The sequence below is a fragment of the Arvicola amphibius genome, chromosome X (assembly GCF_903992535.2).
Source record: "Arvicola amphibius chromosome X, mArvAmp1.2, whole genome shotgun sequence".
Lineage (NCBI taxonomy): Eukaryota > Metazoa > Chordata > Mammalia > Rodentia > Cricetidae > Arvicola > Arvicola amphibius.
The window spans coordinates 120,433,374-120,453,326 of record NC_052065.1 but is presented as its reverse complement, the minus strand read 5'-3'; the positions used below and the strand labels follow the sequence as shown (position 1 = coordinate 120,453,326).

The 19,953-nt window shown below is 44.9% G+C and overlaps 1 protein-coding gene across 2 annotated transcripts in view; it reads right to left on the bottom strand.

The window, feature by feature from the left end:
• The window catches only part of Sage1 (sarcoma antigen 1), a 52,160-nt gene extending 37,465 nt beyond the window's left edge, over positions 1 to 14,695 (bottom strand). For both annotated transcript variants that reach the window (XM_038317139.1, XM_038317140.1), the window contains exons 1-2: positions 14,232 to 14,695; positions 14,022 to 14,099 (exon numbers count right to left, since the gene is read on the bottom strand). In XM_038317139.1, the coding sequence (XP_038173067.1) occupies positions 14,022 to 14,099; positions 14,232 to 14,342 (189 nt within the window). In that variant the 5' untranslated portion in view covers positions 14,343 to 14,695. The remainder of the gene's footprint in view (positions 1 to 14,021; positions 14,100 to 14,231) is intronic.
• Positions 14,696 to 19,953: the final 5,258 nt, after the last annotated feature.

Genomic DNA, 19,953 nt, shown 5'->3' with positions numbered 1-19,953 from the left:
CTGTGAGTTCAAGGCCAGCCTGGTCTACAAAGCGAGTTCCAGGACAGCCAGGGCTGTTACACAGAGAAACCCTGTCTTGAGGGGGAAAAGAGGACATGAATTTGGTTCCCAGCACTCACATCAGGTAGCTTACAACACCTTGCACCTCCAGTTGAGGAGATCAAGCACCCTCTTTTGACCTCTGTGGGCAGCTGCACTTAGATACACACACACACACACACACAAATCAGGAAACATTTTTAAAAGCGACTGTGCAAATTGCATGCACTTTTGTTTCAATATTGCTTTCAATATTAGACTTGTTTTCCAAGGAGTCTCACTATATAGCTCAGGCTAGCTTCAAACTCAGAGTCCATATGCCTTAGCCTTCTGACTACTAGAAAGTCAATTATGTGACATCCAGCCTAGCTACAGTGACATTTTTATGGAACACATATACATAATAAAAATGCACAATAACGGCCTAGGGAAAAACACACATGGTCAGGAATGAGACTGAACAATGCAAACATAACAAAACAGCTGCCCATAACAGAACGGTCATTTATGACTTTATAATATTACACAGCAATGGACTACTTGTTTTTAAAAAATATAACAAAAAAGTTATGAACTGATTTGCACAAAATAAAAGCAACATGTATTCATTGTGGAAAATCCACACAAAAAGAAAACGAGTCTGTTCAATCGACCTTCACCACCTGGATTCTGAAGTAATTGTTGATAGGAGTCGTGTGAAAACCAAACTTTGTAGCAGCAAACAGAAACAGTATAAATTGGGGTACCAGTTGCCAATTTAAACAAGCATGCAGTGGAACACATTAAGCGCCCCAAGGAGCTACTTTCCAAAACTTCAAGTAATTTCTAAATCACCTGGAATTCCGATCCTCAATTATTCCATTTCCTGCCTTGCAGTCCTACAGTTTTCTCCAGGCCTTCTCAGGAAGGAACCATGGAAATAATCCAGTCGGATCCTTTCATTTAACAGATGAGGAAACTGACACCATAAAAGGTTAAGTGACTTGCCCAGGGGTCATGGGTGTAATTAGTAGCAGACTCAAGTTAAAAACCTCGGTCTCCTGCCTTCCCACCCAGCAATGCTCACAGGACTAAAATGGCATGAACTGCAGGAAATCATGACAGTGGAAAGTGTTGCTTTCCAGGCCGGATGTACTATGGCCAGGTTTTGAAATTTGCTTTATATAAAGATACCTAGGTACTGAATCTGCTTTTAACATATAACGTAAAAGCATCACGTTGAAATGCAGTTTACACAGGGCATAGTGGCACACGCCTTTAAGTCTAGCACCTGGGAGGGAGGGGTAGGTGAGTATCTCTGCATTCAAGGCCAGCCTTGTCTGAGTAACAAATTCCAGGATAGTCAGGACTATAGAGAGAGGCTGTCTCAAAAAAATGAAATTTACAGTGTTAATATACCTGTGGAAAATTTCATGGAAATGAAAGATCTGCTTGTGCATCACGGGCATTCCTGTTTAAGAAATAAAGCAGAAGGGATTCCTTACCGTCCAATGCAACGGCTGAATTAAATGTTTGATACTGTCCCAAGAATCCCACAGTCTATTGCCTAGTTATGCAGGCTCTCTTCCATGGAGACAGAAATGCAGAGACTGGGGCTTCTCACTAAACAAATGTGCTTCTAGGCAACTTCGGGGGGCCAATTTAAAGCAAACCATCTTGGTCTGGTTCAGGCTAATAAACCACTAAAGGTCATACTCCACTCCCTCCCCCATTCCCTCAGCAGCCTCTCTCCCGTCATTAGAACAGCAGTTTAAAAGCACCTTCTGTCACATCATCCCCCCCACCCCAAGTCACACCCTTAATGGGATACTTTCAGTTCACTTCCTTCCCTCTCCATCCCCCACCCCAGGCCTCCAGTTGCCTGGCTGTGGATCTCTAGTTCCTTTGTTAAGTGAGGAGCTAAGAGTTGTGAGCAGAGGGGCGAGTCACACTCAGCAGGTCTAAGAGATGGTCTGGCTGCGTGTTAGACCCAAAATGGTGACATATAAATTTAGAGACAGATGCATGGAGCAGTTCCGAGAGAGCTCTAAAAATTCAAGCAAGTTAGACGTGGCCCTGTGGGCATGGAGAGTCTTTGAAGGTTCTTGGGGAGGGGAATGTGATAAAACGAAGTCTTAAAGAGAGCTAACATTCGGTGTGAGTGGAGAGAAGGACCATGGGAGGCCCCTGGTGGAAAAATCCGACGGTTGGTATAATGTCCAAAGCATTCAAACATCGAGTGCTTGAACTGAAGTTAATGGCAGCAAAACCTAGTTGAAGATAGGCATGTAGGAGGCATTTCAATGGGATGCCAGCTAGGTCACAGAAAAAAAGATGGCAAGAAAGAATCAAGCTGCATCATGGTTTGCTGACAATCCTAAGTGATTAAAAGATGGGAGGACAGAAGGTGTTAGATCTGTGGATGCTCTACCTGGGATGGAAGACATCTTAGAGTCAGCTGAGAGACCTGGGTGAAAAACAGAAAGTGGGACGCAGCCGTACAGACAGAATGGCTGAAACTATGAAAAGTGCAGTATGTGCGCCAGGCGGTGGGGGCGTAGGCCTTTAATTGCAGCACTTGGGAGGCAGAGGTGGAGGATCTCTGTGAGTTCGAGGTCAGCCTGGTCTACAAAAAGCAAACAAAAAAATAGAAAGGAAGGAAGGAAGGAAGAAGGGAGGGAGGGAGGGAGGGAGGGAGGGAGGGGGAGGGAGGAAGGGAGAGAGAGAGAGAGAGAGAGAGAGAGAGAGAGAGAGAGAGAGAGAGAGAGAGAGAGAGAGAGCAGGATGCATTCATTCCTCAAAGGAAAAACTTAGGAGCTAAGATAGAAAAGCAGAGAAGCAGACTAGAGGAAGTGACAAGTTTCTGGAAGGAAGAGGCAGTTACTTTCAAATTTAGCTAAGGGCAAGGGGAAGAAACATTAGTAAACTCCTTGGAAAGTAATGCAAAAGCCCAAGGCACTCTTTTTTTTAATTTGTATTTCTTATTACTGTGCATGTGTGTGAGCCCATGTGACACGGTGCAAATGCAGAGGTCAGAGGACAACTTTGTGAAGTCAGTTCTTTCCTTCCACCTTTAGTGGCTTCTGAGGCTTACACTCAGGTTGCCAGGCCTGTGACGTCAGTGTTTTCGCCCAATAAAATCACATCAGCCCTGCCCAAGTAGTTCTAAAGGAAAGAAACCCTAAGGCTTTAATAAACCATATTTTCTCAACAGTAGCATTCCTTGGCTGCACAAATAAAACTGTTGAGTCTTTTGTTCAAGAGCATTCACGTCCCAGAATTTGGCTGTTGGTACTAAGTTTACCTGGTTATTCAAGCCAAGGGGCAGGATGTGAGTAATTAGAACAGCGGTTCTCAACCTTCTGGATGCTGCGACCCTTTAATACAGTTCCTCATGCTGTGCTGACCTCCAACTGTAACATTATTTTCATTGCTACTTCATAACTGTAATTTTGCTACTACTATGAATCAATATAAATATCTGATATGCAGGATATCTGATAAGCGAGCCCAGTGAATAGTCACTCCCCGCCCCCCTCCCCGCTCCCCTCCCCGCCCAAGGGGCTGAGAGCCCCAGGTTGAGAACCGCTGAATTAAAGCATGGCAAGTAGTAACGAATTGTAGAATCAGGAGAACTTATACAAAGCTCTGCTTTTTCTGTGAGCCCATGGCACATTACCACCAAAGTCTACATGGAATGTTTTCCCAGTCAAGACCTCAGTGGTCATTCTGCCAGTATCTCCAGGTCTTTGAAAGCCACCTCTCCATTGCAGGTCATCTAAATAAGTAAGAAAGGACTGTATCTTGGGCACGCTTTGAGGAGCATGGGAGGTCTGGATGAAAGGAGGACCATACCAGCAGGGGAGGCAGAGTGACAAGTGTCTGGGGTTGGAGAGAGATGGTTCAGAGGTTAAGAGCACTGGCTGCTCTTCCCAGAGGTCCTGAGTTCAATTCCCAGAACCCACATGGTGGCTCACAGCCATCTCTAATGAGATCTAGTGTCCTCTTCCGGTATGCAGGCACAACGCTGTATCCATAATAACTAAATAAATTTTAAAAACAAAACAACAACAAAAATCCTGCTTCAAATTAGAAGACGTCTACCAAGCGTCTTCTATGGAGGGCACTAAATACTTTTCTTCCCTCACAACAGTAACGTTTATCAGGGAACTGGTAAAGCAAAGGAACAGTCATGTCTAGCCATCTCTGAGTAACCTAGAACTACCCTGCCAGTTTTGCCAACCTGCTGCTGTTCTTACCGGGCCTCCTCAGCTTCCCCACTTGCCAGAATAGACATAATGTACCCTATCTCTAGCTCCATCCGCTCTGCACCCGAATGACTCCACATCTGTGCTAAAGAGGGGTCCAGCTGTGAGATATCAAAGGCAGAAATATGTACAATGATAGTCACCTAGAAGTAGCCAACCAGTCAACTAATAAAAATAACACTTGCGGCAGTCATTTCCCCTTGCTGGGTGGCTCCTACACTCTATCATATTAGAAGAGTTGCTGGAATGGAGGCACGCGGCTATCAGCTGTGTTGCCTAGCCTCTCTGGGCCCCAGATAAACGTCTCTGGCTTATCAACTAAGAGCTGATAATAATACCTTTGACACAGGCTGACAGGGGAGATAAACTAAATAAACACCTTATATTCACTGGCAAACTGCCCTGTATATAAGCCTTGCTCAGTAAGTGTCAGCTGCTATTATTAGAAAGCAAGCATTTGAGTGCTCACTTTTCCAAGGAAGCAGATACAAGTCAATTCATAGCTAAACTATATGGCATGCCATACGGTCTAAACACATTTGACCATAAGATAGGATTTAGGAGGGCCTAAAACTTGGCTATAAACTTTCCTTTCTAGTGCCGGGGCCTCACACACTCAATTAATCTAGCACTGAGCCACACTCCAGCCCCTCCCACATTTTTTGCGTGTTATTAGCAGGCTTATCTGTACTTGCGTCCTCATAATTACACATTTATCCTTTAAATTGGAGCCTTTATAGAAACAATGCAATCAGATGGACCTGGAAACCCCATTAGAAAGTTGAATCCCCAGGAGGCAAAACTCCTAGGTACTTTCTTGCCAGGTGGACCACCCCACCACAAGGAATCACTCCCCTTAAAAACCTCTGTGAGAAAACAATTCAAGCTCCCTTTCGATTTTTAGGTTTGCACTATGCTGAGAGGAAAAGTGGATTCTTTATCATACTTTTCCCGGAGAATCTGGAGCCAAGTATCTAGGGAGCTCTAATAAGGGGCACAGTAAAGACTTTAATAAATACTTTAACAGCACCGAACGCCTGAAACATTTAGTGTCACCAACGAAAACATGTTGCAAATGGACTCCTGAATTATCACAGTTAGATTCGTTCACATGTGTACTACATTATACTTAGCCCAGAAAAAAATTCTAACCCAACCAGTTGGGTCAGCAACTGCATCCAAAAACCTAAGCAACCAAACTAGCTTTCGGTACAGCCAAGAATAGGATGCTTTCATATTTTGCCCCAGGGCCTAGGGTTATCGAGCTGTCAACTCTGAACTGTAAGATAACCTTTCATGTATAAATGAGGCCTTTATGATGGTGTTCATTTTAAACAGGACTCTGAGAGAAAGAAACCTCCCTTTCAGAAACAATTTCCAGGGCCCGAACATCAGAAACTACCTTCAGAAAAAGGACAGAGTGGCCCTGCTCACGGAAATATTTCTAGCCAGCCACTGTTTTTTAAAAGTAAAAGCTAAGGATGGTGATATGTGCCTGTACATCAGTCTCTAAAGGCCTCTAAACAGGTAGTTAGCAGCAGGAAAATCACTTGATCCCAGGGGTTCGAGGCCAGCCCAAGCAGCATGGTAAGACCACACACACATACATACACACACTGAGACACACACCAGAAAAGAAAAAAAAATAACTGGGTTATTATGGAATTTATTTAACAAAATAGAACAAAAATATATTTGCATTGTCCAGCATACTTATAAACCATCCACTTCTGAAGTGCCCGGCAGTCACACATGGCTTGTGGACGCTATGCTGAACAGTAGAAAAATATAAAATCTAGGGCCACTGCCATGGGTCAGTACTTATTCCTAGCCTGCCAACCACAGTCCTACCCCTGCTTCCACACAGTGGAAGGGGAGACCCAACATGCTCTGACATCCACACATGCACCAGGGTGGCCTGTGCCGATGAGCACAAGGCCAATAGAAACAACACATAAGCCACTGTAAAAAGTATGACTAGCTGGCATATTTGAAAGAGACATGCCAACGCCTCTGCCATCTCAAACCCTTGCTGTCTCTATTGGAGCCTTTTTCAAATCCTCACCCAGCACTGGAAGAGCCAAGCCCTGACAGAGCTCTGAGGAAGAAAGAGCGGAGCAATGGATGTGTTCTTTTTTTTTTTTTTTTAACAAATCAAGCCGGAAACCTAAAGTCATTTAGCAACAGAAAGAAGAATAAATACAATAGTTCTATGGCCGAGAGACCTCTATGGGTTAAAAGGCTTTCCTGGGGAGGAAGCTCTGGAAAGTCAATCATCACAGGCAACCCTGTAGTCAAGAGATAAGTATACCAGGCTTCCAACAACTACCCGTGGGCTTGGACTAGATCTCTTATGCACACTCTCTCTAAGGGAACAGGAGACTCCCGTTTAAAAATCTAAATGAAAGGAGTTATGTTTTCTTTATTCATATCCCACCCCCACCCACATAGAGGCCCCTTCAATCTGGCCCTTCCCTAGAAAGCACATTTCTCCCCACGACATAGAACAGATGCCTTGTTTGGCCACTGTGGAACTAAGAACCCTGTGTTCTTGGCAGTTCGGATTCTCGTCCAGAAGCCGAAGACAAACTGAAAAGGAAAATATTTGCCTTCTTACCTGCGCCTGGCCCCTACATCCCCGATCCCAGTGCCAAGATTAAATACTTTCAAGTAGCCAGCACTAACTGAAAAAGCAGGCAACTTCAACTAAACCTCCTGTGTGACACCACCTCGCCACTTCCTCTCCACGCTGGCCCCGCTTTTACAAGCGCTGTGAAATACTAAGCAAACAGACGCAGACAACAAACGCTGCCCTGCTTCTCTCCAAATCCCCCTCAGACACCTTCTTCTCAGGAGAAATATACAAACGGTAGCTTGTCAGTTTTAAAACTCCCATGCCTTCTGTCTGAACGAGTCAGAATTCGGATGAGACCACCTGAGTTCTCAGAGAATTACACACCCTCACTCCTTCACCTCCAGCCCTTCGGTTGAGTCCAGCACTCTAGGACTCCCGCTCTCCCCTTGAGCTGGCTGTTTCTTGGTATTACCCTAGGTCTGTACAACAAAGCCCGGTTCACAGAGGTTGTTCAATAACTCTAAAATGCATGCCGAGACTGCAGAAGTAGGGAGGCACTGTCAGACCACCCTTGGGAAGCACCATTTTGATCGTATCACGGCAGTGATAAAAGTTGCATTTCCCTGAAGAAAGAGGGACTGCGGGCAGTGAGGGGAAATTAGCATTGTTAATGGTGATTATTATCTAGAGAGAAGTCTCAAAGATGGGAGTGAGGGGAGGAGGAGGCTTTTGTGTATACACATTGCCAGAAATATTCTTTCCTGTTGAGTACCTACTAAGAACTAGGCCCTCTCTAGTACTAGAGGTACAAATATCTCTGTGTTTGAATACACACCTTCAAAATGCTCGTATTAGGGAAGTCAAGATGAACACTAACACAGTTAACATGCTAGGAGCTGTGGATGTATCTCAGCAGCAAAACGCTTGCCTAGCATGCATGAAGCCTTGGATTCTACCTCCAAAATCAACACCGCTCCACATACCACACACACACACACACACACACACACACACACACACCACACATAGTAATAAAGTGCTAAATGCAGAAGAAGGCTACGGAGAAAGTATTAAGAGAGCAGAGTTAGGGAATCACAAGGGGACTTGGTACAGTGCCTGGAGAGGCAGTGGGAAAGAGGAGCCAGATCACTTTGGAGAATGTACATTGAAGGGTGAACGTTGACTGGGTGTGGCAGGCAGCACACAGGCCTTTAATTCTAGCACTCAGGAGGCTGAGGCAGACAGAATAGAGAGACAAACAGAGCCCAATAGGGTGCCCCAAGCCTGTAATCTCAGCACTCAGGAAGCTGAGGCAGGAGGACTGTTCAAAATTCAAAGTCAGTCTGGGCTACCTAGCGATACCCTGGATCAAACAAAACAAAATGAAGTTGAAATATGTTCAAGTTAGAGAGAACGACATGTGCAATGACATGGAGGTGAGAGCTATAGTGAGCGTGGGGATGAGAGCTTCCTTTCTCCTGATGACTGGAGCCTGGGTTCATGTGAAAAGAAGAAAATGGAGAGACACTGTTGGAAAAACAACACAGGTCCAGATCAAGGCCATTGCTAGCATCTAGGTCAAGGTTTACGAGCTTTATTCTGACATCTAATATAGAACCCTGAAGGATTTGAAAACAATTTTTTCTCGTATTTTATTCACGTTTTTGGAAACAATATCTCACTCTGTAGCCCAGGCTAGCTTGGAATTCACTATGCAATCCAAGACAGCTGAGAACTCATGTCAATCCTCCTGCCTCAGCCTTCCAAATGCTGGAATCACAGGAGTATGCCACCATTCTGGGTTTGGTTTGGGTTTGGAGACAAGGTATCAATATGCAGGTCAGGCTGTGATTACAAGCATGAGCCATCATGCCCTATGTCTGGCAGATTTCTCATAGAATGACTAGCTCATTTTCTTTAAAGACCAACAAACTTAGCAATGAAGGGGAAGAATGACTAGCTACCACAGTGATGCAGGTGACAAATGTTGAAAATGGACACAAGAAAGGCTTGGGATACAATGCATGAATTAGTACAATGTCATCCGTTTTCTTCTAGAAAATTCCAGCTGATCCATAATATGAACACTGTGTTTTAAAAATTACACCTTTGCCAGAGATGTAGTCTTCTACAGTTAAGTCTTTCTCTCTTTTTCTTGTTTCACAATAACTATTATCAAATGTTTCACATGGCTAGTGAGGAAGGAAAGTGAGAAAGAAAACCAAAATCAAGCTAGGCATGGTGGCACATACAGTTAATCCCAACACCTGGGAGGCAAAGGCAGGCTAATCTCTGTGAGTTCAAAGCTAGCCTGGTCTTACATAAAGAGTTTCAAGGTAGTCAGGGCAACATAGAGAAAGACGTTATCCCAAAGGGGAGAGGCAAACAAAATCATGGGGCCAACAATTCATCACCAAAGTGAGTGCGTGCTGCTTTTGAACATTTGGGGATTTTGAGTTTGAAAAGTGTCTTGCATTACCTAACATGGCTCTCACAGGTTATGTTGCTGCAGTTTCACCTCCAAAACATTTCTACAGAGTCTTAGCCATCATAATAGAGGACTCCCTTAAAATATGCTCCTTTAGCCAGGCCACAGTGGAATATGTCTTTAATCCCAGCACTTGGGAGGCAGAGGCAAATGGATCTCTTGAATTCTAAGGCCAGCCTGGTCTCCAAAGCAAGTTCCAGGACAGCCAGGACTGTTATACAAAGAAACTCCAAGTTGACCCCCCCCAAAAAAAGAGTTGATCCTGTAATCACCTAGTTAAAATCCTAAGAAATGTCTGTTACAGGTATCATTTCTTAAAAACTTTAGGTTTACTTCCTCAGTCTATAGGCCAGAATTCTTCCGCTTTCCAGTTCATATTGACAAAGGCATGCAGACACCAATAAGCAAAAGTAGCCACACAATGTGAAAGAGAGCAACACCCAAGACAGTCGCTCACGTTTTCCAATGGTGTTTGTTTTCAAATTACTGCTTTAGGGTGCTTCTTTGAAACATTACCTCCTCTTATTTATAACATACTTCTGACCACTATTTATACATGTATTTCAACTATTTCTAGAAAAGTGATTCTGGGTTATGTTAAAAATAATTTCCTATAAATAAAAATAATTTTAATAAAGTAACTTCAAATATGAAAAGACTTTGAATACTTTTAGTAGGAGAGAGTTCAGGCTAATGGCTTTCTTTCTTCTGACAAGCCCGCCTCTCTCAGTCACAGAATAAACGGAAATTATGATTCATAACAAAACAAAACATACAAGACAGCAGAATCTCAGCCAAGACCATTAAGAACTATGCCACAAAACCCCTCACACAACATTTTTAAAGCCCTGTACTATATTCTTCTTCTAAGGACACACTGGAAATTACGAAATACTAAACAGTGGTATCCTAGCTATGTACACTGAAAATATACTGCAAATATATAAAGTGTTAATACTTGTAACACAATGTATGAAACATGTTTACAAAGCAACACTAAAACAGATTTAACACATAATATTTTCATTTCTATGTGGTCCCTAAATCAAGCTTAATTCCACCCACAGACAGAGTGCTGCAAAAGGAACAGGTATGAGCAATATTAAAAGAGCACACAGCTATGTGCCAAGAGGTATGCCGTGCAAAGTTACTACGTCTTTAGTGAAATGCTATATATAACATACCCAACAGCACACGTTAGTGAAAAATTCCTGTTGCAATAATTTCTCCCACAGATTTGGTCTCAAAGCTTGTAAGTGGATATACTGGGAAGAGTTGCATGCCTGTTAAAAAGAAATCTCCCAAGCAAATGCACAATTCATGCCTATTACAGCTGCAACAGAAGAGGGCCTACTAGCAGAATAAAAGTCATTTGGAGGCATTTGGAGCTGGATATAATCCAGATCTGAGAAGTAAACTGTTACACTGTTTCTGCAGCCTCAGAGAACGTGAAAATAACACTCACTCCATCTATTCCGCAGAACAATTTGCTACCAATAAAACACTAGCAAACCATCACTTTGCTGCACGGGCCTCCGGCCCCTAGCAAACAGTGAAGTTTCAAGGAGGAACTAAAATGCCTGCTGACAATCAGAGAAGGACCTGTTTGTTAGCAGGTGTGAGAGAAAACAAACCTACAGTGTTCTCAGCCACTAGCAAGTGAAAATCTATACTGAACTTTGCAAAGAAAAAAATCATCAGAAGCTCTGAGGTTTCCGAATTTCTAAGCAAGCTACGACACTAAAAAGCAAAAGAGCTAAGTTCTTACAGGCAGAGGAGAGAGGTGGGCTAGGCAGGAGGTAGTGTCCAAGAGGGAAATTCAGAAAACTCTTACCCAGATATGATCTATCAATAGTAATGTTGGTAAAGGACAAGAACATTATTAGATTCTTAACCTTTCCTTTCACCCGGATAAAATGAAGACCCTGAAAAGGCTCGGGAAGGCATAAAGACTAAGACGAAGTGATTAATAATTAAACATAGTATACTAAGTATCTTCTCACATTTGACCTACAGGGAAAAGATATCAAAGGAGAGCCGGGCGGTGGTGGCGCACATTTTTAATCCCGGCGTTCGGGAGGCAGAGGCAGGCGGATCTCTGTGAGTTGGAGGCCAGCCTGGTCTACAAGAGCTAGTTCCAGGACAGGCTCCAAAACTACAGAGAAACCCTGTCTCAAAAAACCAAAAACAAACAAAATACGTGGCATCTCAGTATAATTCACTGCATAAAAGAAGTAGGGAAAGCAGAGTATAACTATGCACACTGGCTGGGAATGTAGCTCAGGGCAGAACACTTGCCTAGCACTCGGAAGGACCTGAGTTGTATCCCTCACACTGAAGAAACTAGTAGGACCCAGGGATTCCACTGCTAGACTTAAAAAGATGCAAGAATGGCTGTCAAAGTGGAGCAAAACCAGTCTATTCCTTCCAAGGGAAAGACTGTAAACTGTGATGTAATTCTTTTACTCCCCCCCCCCTCTGAAGAAGTGTCTCACTATATAACCATGGCTGACCTAGAACTTGCTGTGTAGACTACACTGGACTCAAACTCATAAAGATCTGTCTTTCTTTGCCTTCTGAGTGCTGGGATTAAAGGCATGCAATACCATGACCATGACAGGCAGTCACGTAATTCCTATAACTCCAAAACTGTTTTAGGAACTGTTATCAGTCCTCACAAAAAGCTCAGTAAGTTGTACCTTTAAAGGAAAAGATAGGGAGTTCGAGGCCAGCCTGGTCTACAAGAGCTAGTTCCAGGACAGGCTCCAAAGCTAGAGAAAACCTATCTCAACAAACAAAACAAAAAGGAAAAGATAGGTCCACTGTTTTTGTAGCTTAGCCCCTCCACTGCTTCAAATTACTGACTATATCTTCAGATAGGCACAGTACAAATGGCATAGGCTCTTACTTCCTGTTGTCAAAAGATGTAAACATTAGGACTCTGGTCTTATTTTAACTTTCTCCGGTGACGACAGAATGTTTGCAAGGCTTCCTATTTGTAAGTGCTCCCTCCATCACTAAAAGTAAGGTCTCCAACCCTATGCTCGCAATTATGTTAGCCCAGACTGGCCTGGAAAACTGCCATTTTCTAAAAACATATGGCATTTTGCAAGATGTCTAGTAGCTCGATTGGGGGGGAGGTAGATAAATAAAAATTGAAAACAAAGCAATAAAGCCAGACGAGGGTTAGGAGGAACCTACAAATTAAACTTCTAATCAAAGCTGAGACTTACCAAATAAGTCTCTTGGCTTTCATTTATGTCTGAAAGAATACTCTTTGGCTAACTTACTCACCTTGAGAGGTATCTTTCATTAGAATAACTCACTAGACCAAGGCTTACAACACATCCAGACTGAACCTCCTCTTGATTTACTGAGATGATTTAGGATAGAAAGAGAAGACACACGCACTAGCAAACGACATCAGGGATAATGTTAACAACCTTCTAAAATTTCAACATGCAAGCTCGATCCTCATGCAGGATGATTTAACAGTTTGAGTTCCTCTTATCAAGCCACTACAGGCAAACCAGTTCTTTATCTCTTCATCATGGCAACACAAAAAACTACCTCACGGAGGCTAAGGGTCAGCCCCTGCGAATCAAATCATCGAATTTGACTAGTGCATCTGCTCTGGGTCCAATCGTGCCCTTGGCAAAACCCTATGCAGCTAAGAGCAAACCTAATTTCGGATGCAAATAGGTAGGCCAGCTTCCTGAACCTATGGCCCCTGTTAAACCAGTTCCCTAAGAAGGTTCAGCGCAGGCACCCCCCCCCCACACACACACACACACACACACACACACACACACACACACACACACACACACACTTGGTGGTTTCTTTGCAGGAATTTCCAATGAAACAGCAACAGTCGCTAAGGTAACTGAGAGCCGGACTAAACCTGACTGAGCTGAGAACAGAAAGGAGCATGCACGGTCTGGGAGCTGGGAGCAGCAAAGGCTAACCATTTCCGAACGGGTGGGGGCGCAGGAGGAGCGGGAGGGGCCGGGGCGCGGGAGGGGTGGGAGGGGCGGGGGCGGGGTCCGCAGGCTCGAATGCAAAGGAGCAGCTCCCAGAGGCCCGCTCCAGTGCCACCCTGCGCTGGGCAGGAAGAGGAGGGGAAGATTGGGTGGAGGAGAAGCTGAGGGAGCGGGAGGAGGGAGAGGAAGCCCAGGCAGGGCGGGCCGAGGGATGGAAGGAGGGTCCAGAGGAGGAGCCCGGGCGGCAGGAAAGCCCGCGCTGGGCTAGGAGCACGTTGGGGCGGAGTCCCAGGCGAAGGGGCCGCAGCCTCACCAAGGGCCTTGAGCCCTCCTTCCTTGGCCTCCTCCCCTCCCTCCTTTCCATCTCAGCAGCGCCCTCACCCTGCCTCCGGCTGCCTCATACAAAAGCAAAATGTCCGCCATCTTCCGAGGCAATCGCGGCCGTGGCGCTATGAGCTCGGCCCTCCTGTGCCTTCTCTGCACGGGCTGCCCATTCTCGGGCCCCTCTCTGCGACCCCCCGGCCACCGCTGACCGCCCCTGCGCCCCCTGGCCTTCGGCGCCCGGCACCCAAGCCCGTCCCGCAGGGCGACGCAGGATCGCCACGGGCGGAGGCAAAAGGGGATCAGCAGCTCAGGCTGGCGGACGCGCTCGCTCTTCCCGCCCGCCGCTCCCCCGCTGGCCTGTTTACCTTGATGCAGTATGGAGGCTCATCATAGGTGACCAGCATGTACCTGTCTCCGCGGCTGGCCGGGTCCCGGGCTCGCAGCTGCGGGGCGAGGGATGACGGAGGGATCGCGTAGGAAACGAGGGGAAGCAATACAAACGTTACAGAAGCACCTCAGTCCAACCCCCCCATCCCGCAGGAGCGACCCCCATCTCTCCTCTCCCCTCCTTTTACCTTCAAGAATAACTCCACAGCGCCTTTGGCAATGTCCAAATAGGAGGTGCCCAGGTCAGTGCGCTGGTTCATGGAGGCGGACGTATCTATGAGGAACAGCAGGATGGGCATCTTCCACTACACCTTTGGTTCTGCTCCCCACTCTCCCGTTCCCTTTGCCCTCGCTGCCACGTATGGCTACCCAAATCCTGAACTCTCGCAGAGCCAGGGAGCAAGAGGAAGGGGGAGATGGAATGGGATAGATGGGACCGCTCCTGGCCTCCTCTTTCTGCAGCCCCAACTCCTCTCCCTCCAAGGGAACTTGAAAGTGTGAGTGTGTGTAGGTCTCGGGGCCGTCCCTCTTCCCCTCTTCTGCCACCACCACTGCCTGCCGCTATCGCTGCCAGGACTACTGCCGAAGCATCCGTCCACGCTCACTAGAGCGCTCGCCCCAGACTGAGAGCCCTCTCTGTTCACTGACACAACTTCTGTCTGCTCACCTACCATCAGTACCATGTGACCAGGACCCACGCCATTGGCTGCCAATTATGTTTAATTTGCATATTCATTAGATGACAGGGTAAGGGGAGGGACTTGGGTCAAGCCTCTGAGTTGAAGTTTGAACCCTTGCTGGAGGTAAGGGGCGGGAGAATAAATGACCCTCTTTAAGCACAGATTCTCCTTTAAAGGATTGGGAAGCCGTTAAGGGTAATTTGTTTGGTCGTTTGGATGGATTTTCTTTTGTGCTTCAAAGATGGTGATTCGAAAAGAAGAGAGAATTGAGCAACAGTTGTACAGAAACAGATGTTTAGGCAGGCTGCACAGAAACGTTGTGCTAACTACAATCAATCAATCCTGCCAGTGGCTAAGACCAAAACATTTCGGTAGCAGCAAACTTCATTCCTGGCCAGACTTGCTCGAATTCCTTTAGCTTAGTCCCTCTTCCTGATCAGTGTTTATGTGTCGTTTCTCAGCTGTAGTCGACATGTAGCTACTTAAAAAGGATACTATCGCTGCAACAGTTCCGCTAAGCTGTCTTTTTGTAAAGATGGGCTTTCTCAGGCTTTGAAACACTGGCCAGCCTGTGATACCTCAACCACTTCTGTGACATTATTTTTACTATGACTATTTCTGGGTAGGGTTGAATCACAGTAGAACATGTGAGGCCCCGGGTTTGATTCCCCAGCACTGATGATGATGATGGTGGTGATGATGATGCAAAGGATGTCGAGCAATGTGCTGTGAACGTTGGAATCTTGGGATTCAATGAGTGTACTTTTGTTTTTTTGGTTTTCGAGACAGGGTTTCGCTGTAGTTTTAGAGCCTGTCCTGGAACTAGCTCCTATAGACCAGGCTGGCCTGGAACTCACAGAGATCCTCCTGCCTCTGCCTCCCTAGTGCTGGGATTAAAGGCATGGGCCACCACCGCCCCGCTGAGTGTACAATTTTAATGAGAAGGTCGCACACATATCTGCAAATGTTTCCTATATTACTTGTAGACATCCTATGTATATATTCTCTCTCTCTACATATATATACATATATATATATCATGTTTTCTGAGAAAGAGGATTTCAGAAGTGATTTCATGATAGTTTATAATCCACTGGCAAAGTAATGGGAGGAAAAACACTGTGCAAACAATTATCCATGGTCTAGGAGTTCAGGGTTCATGGGCAAAGAACAAGGTGTAAAGGAGGGAATCTGGGTTAGACAGACAGAATGGGGTGGACAAAAGTCAACCAGAGGCCATACCAAACGTGACACATTTCAGGCCAGTGTGTTGAAATACAGAGAATTACTGGGGAAATAAGGGTGGAAAGACAACGAGCCCCCATTTTCATTGTTTTAAGTAATATTGGAAAGGGGGCTGGGGACATTGTTCATTGGAGAGGAATGCTTACTGCTCTCACAGAGGACCCAGTTTGGTTCCCAGCACACACGTGGAGTGACTCACAACTACCTAGTCAAGGTCTGGGGAATCCCACATCTTTTTCTGGCCTTCATGGGGAGCACGCACATGTGCACACACACACATACATGCATACACACACACACAGGCGTGCGCATGTGTGCGTGTAATTGAAAATAAAAACAAATCATTAAGTATTGCTGAAGAAAGACAGTATCTACATGGGCTAGGGTGCACATAAAAGTTTATGACCAGTGGATGCCTGTGTGCTAGTTTTTGTATTGCTGTGTAGTAAATTTTCACAAATTCAGCAGCTTAACACATACTTAAAGTGTTATCTCATAGTCTGATTTAGCTGGATTTCCTGCTCCATCTCACAGAGCTGTGGCCAGGGTATTGGCCAGGCCACATTTCATCTGGGAGCTCAGCTCGGAAAGAATCAGCTTGGTAAAGCTCAGGGAGGCTGTTGGCAGAATTCATCTCGTTATGACTGTATGCATATAGGCTGAAGGCCACCCACAGATCTGCCTGCTGCTAATGTCCCCTGCCACACAGCCCTCTCCATCACCTGTTCACAACGCAGCTGCTTCTTCAGGGCCAGCAGAGAAAGCTCTCTCTCCAATCTGCTGACACAGAACCTTATATAATGTAACATAATCATCACAGTGACATTCATTACCATTACTGTTGACTAAAAGCAAGTCGCGGGTCCGAGGGAAAGAGATTATACTGAACGGGTGCAGATCCTAGGGCCCAGCTGAGAATTCTGCACAACTTTGGGGAAAGAGGGAACATTACCTAGAAACCAGTTTTGTCTAATTTAGTATTTTCATTAAAGTCGTTTATAAATAATGATAATAATTAATAATAATAATAAATACATCATACTCATCTAGTCAAATGTATTGGGTTGATTTATTATCTTTTGTTTGAATAAATTACAGTACTACTCATGAGGAGTTTACATTTTATTGTGACATTATTTATTCATTTGAATATAAGAGGGCATAATGTGCACTAGTTCACATATTGCATTTAAAGATGACTTTAAAAAAATCTCCTTAGAAGCCGGGTGGGGGTGGCGCATGCCTTTAATCCCAGCACTTGAGAGGCAGAGGCAGGAGGGTCTCTGTGAGTTTGAGGCCAGCCTGGTCTACAAGAGCTAGTTCCAGGAAAGGCTCCAAAGCTACAGAGAAACCCTGTCTCGAAAACCTAAAAAAAAAAAAATTCCTTAGGGCTGGAGAGATGACTCAGTGGTAAGAGCTTCTATTGCTCTTGCAGAATAGCTGGGTTCAGTTTCTAGCACTCAGTCCAGGCCTATAAGCACTTGTAACTCCAGCTACTGGGAATCTGACAGCTGTATGCACATGCATACATGCACATGCAGAAACACACACATACATGAAATTCAAAATAAAAATAAGTCTTAAAAGGTCTCTTTTGCGTTTCTCCCTGCTTTGCTTATGCCTTACTTTTCTAATCAACAAAGGATCTCTCTTTAAAATATCACACATTTAGGCTTACAAAAAGGGCCTTGGATGTGAATGCTGCGGGATCTTTCAAAAGTGACTTGCCAACAACATTAGCAAAGCGCAAACAGCTCAGTCACACAGTTTCCCAGCAGTTGAGGACATGCAGGTCCCGCAGGGTAGAGAATCTTCCCTGGCAGGCAAACTCCTTATGATGCGTTTGCTTTCCTTCAAGCAGAGCATGTTATGTATTCTTTTTTTTGGCATAAACCTGACTTTAACTGTGGTGATGCAAACCTAAAAATCTGAAAACCATGCACATCTCATTATAAAATGCAGAAGTGGCAACGCACAAACAGTAGCAACTTCGTGAGTTGATGTACTTACTCAGATTTGATAAGCCCAAACCCCAAATGGCTTTCTCAGTATGAACCTTATCGCTGTGCAGACCTCTGTGCGGCACATCAGTACTAAGCCCCTTGAGGTCCTTTTCGCATCTTCCCTTGCTACAGGCCATCCACTCCTGTGCTGCGCTTTAAGTGCCTTGGTTGGACTTGTCCCTCCTGTCAGAGCATAAACATTTTGAGAACACTCAAAGCCTATGACTGCCACCTGGTACAAAGTACTTGCTCAATAAATGCTTGTTTTTTAAAAAAATAATTATCAAATTCCTCGTGGTTTTCATTCTGTCTTTGTCTTCTCAAGTGCTTGGGCACTATCTCCATATCCTTTCCTAGGGCCATCCAGCCCCGTGTCGCTGTCCTCTCCCCACCACCTGAGGGAGGTGTCCTTGTGATCTAGGACTTTGTGGATTTGGGCCCCAGTAAGGCCTCTACAGACCAAACCCTTCAATTATCACCTTGGCAGCTGGCCTTATGTCCCTTACAAAGTCGTTTTGAGGAGTCTAAAGCACACTGGTTATCTCCCTCTGTCAAATATTTACTATTTTACCAATTTCAGGTTTGTTTTAATTGCCAGCCTTCCGGAAAGTAAACGGATCTTTTCCATTGTGCCTCTGTGAACTGTATTGCCCGTCCAATCTTCTCGGTCTTCTCGCGTTCTTTGAACTTGTGCGCTCTTGAAAATCATTTCCTGTTTCCTCACATCTCCATTCATTGTCTGCTTTTTAGTTTCTAATAGGCTCTAAATTATTTTCCTCCCTCCCTATCATACGTCCTCGTTCCAGCGTTCCAGATCTTCCTGGCTCATGTCTGGTACCACCAGATACGTCGTAGGAAGGAATTCCTGACTTAATACTGCTTGTTCCCTTTACGGAAACGCTAGCCGACCTTGTGGCACACTTACATTTTATGTGCTTGGGCACAGTATGTGTACTGCCCCCTAGAAGCGATGGCTTTCGTCCAGTATAAGCCTGTTTCACCTCTCACTTTCCACGCCATTAAGCATGCCCTAGTCATTACATCTTGGGAAGATCTGACTTCACCTCTCTGAAGTCTGCTTTTCATGGCTCAGAGAGGAATTCTACCCCCCCCCCCCGGTTTCTCTATATCCTCACATTCCTTAAACCCATAGTGTCTGCTTTCTTTCTCTAGAACTCCATGGGAAACTGCTTAGCTGTCCCTCAGTGGCCCGTTTCTGAACGAGTTTAGAGGTCTGTCCTATGATGGTGGCATTACTATTTTCCAGTTGCCTTTCTGAGCTCCCCTCCCCTCCCCACCTGGCTCATGAACATACTTTGGGGTTGTACTAGTGAGTAGACACAGTAGTAAACGCGAGGGCAGTACTATACCATTGAGATATTTCCTGATCCATCACCTTCCATTTCTTCTAGCATCATCCTATGCTATGGACTAAGTTGTTTGTTTGTTTTTGTGCCATGGCTGACATGTAAGCATAATCTGTCTCACTTATTCTGTCCTACATCTTTTCTTCTCCCTGCCCCCACACAGAACTGTGTTATTCCTACTATCTTCATTCACTTAGTCATTATTTCTTTGTTTTATTTAAAATTTCTTGAATGGGCCTTCTATATGAAAGGCAATGGAGGAACTGTAGCTATAAGAGCTTGGGTTTTTCAGTTATTCTTCCAACGTTTTGGAATATGTGGCTTTGAGTGTGTTATCTGACCTTGCTCTGTTCCAGATCCATCATCTATATAATGCTAATCATAATAGCACCTCATATGAGACTTATGAATTAATATTTATAAAAGGTTTTATAGCTGGATCTAATGGCTCAGGTCTGTAATTCCAGCTACTTGGGAGTCTGAGGCAGATGACCACAAGTACAAGGCCTTGTAGGTCTACAGAAAGAGTTTTAAGCTTGCCTGTGTAACTTAATGAGAGCTTTTTTTCAAAATTATGTAAACACAAAATGGGCTGGGAATATAGTTCAGTAATCG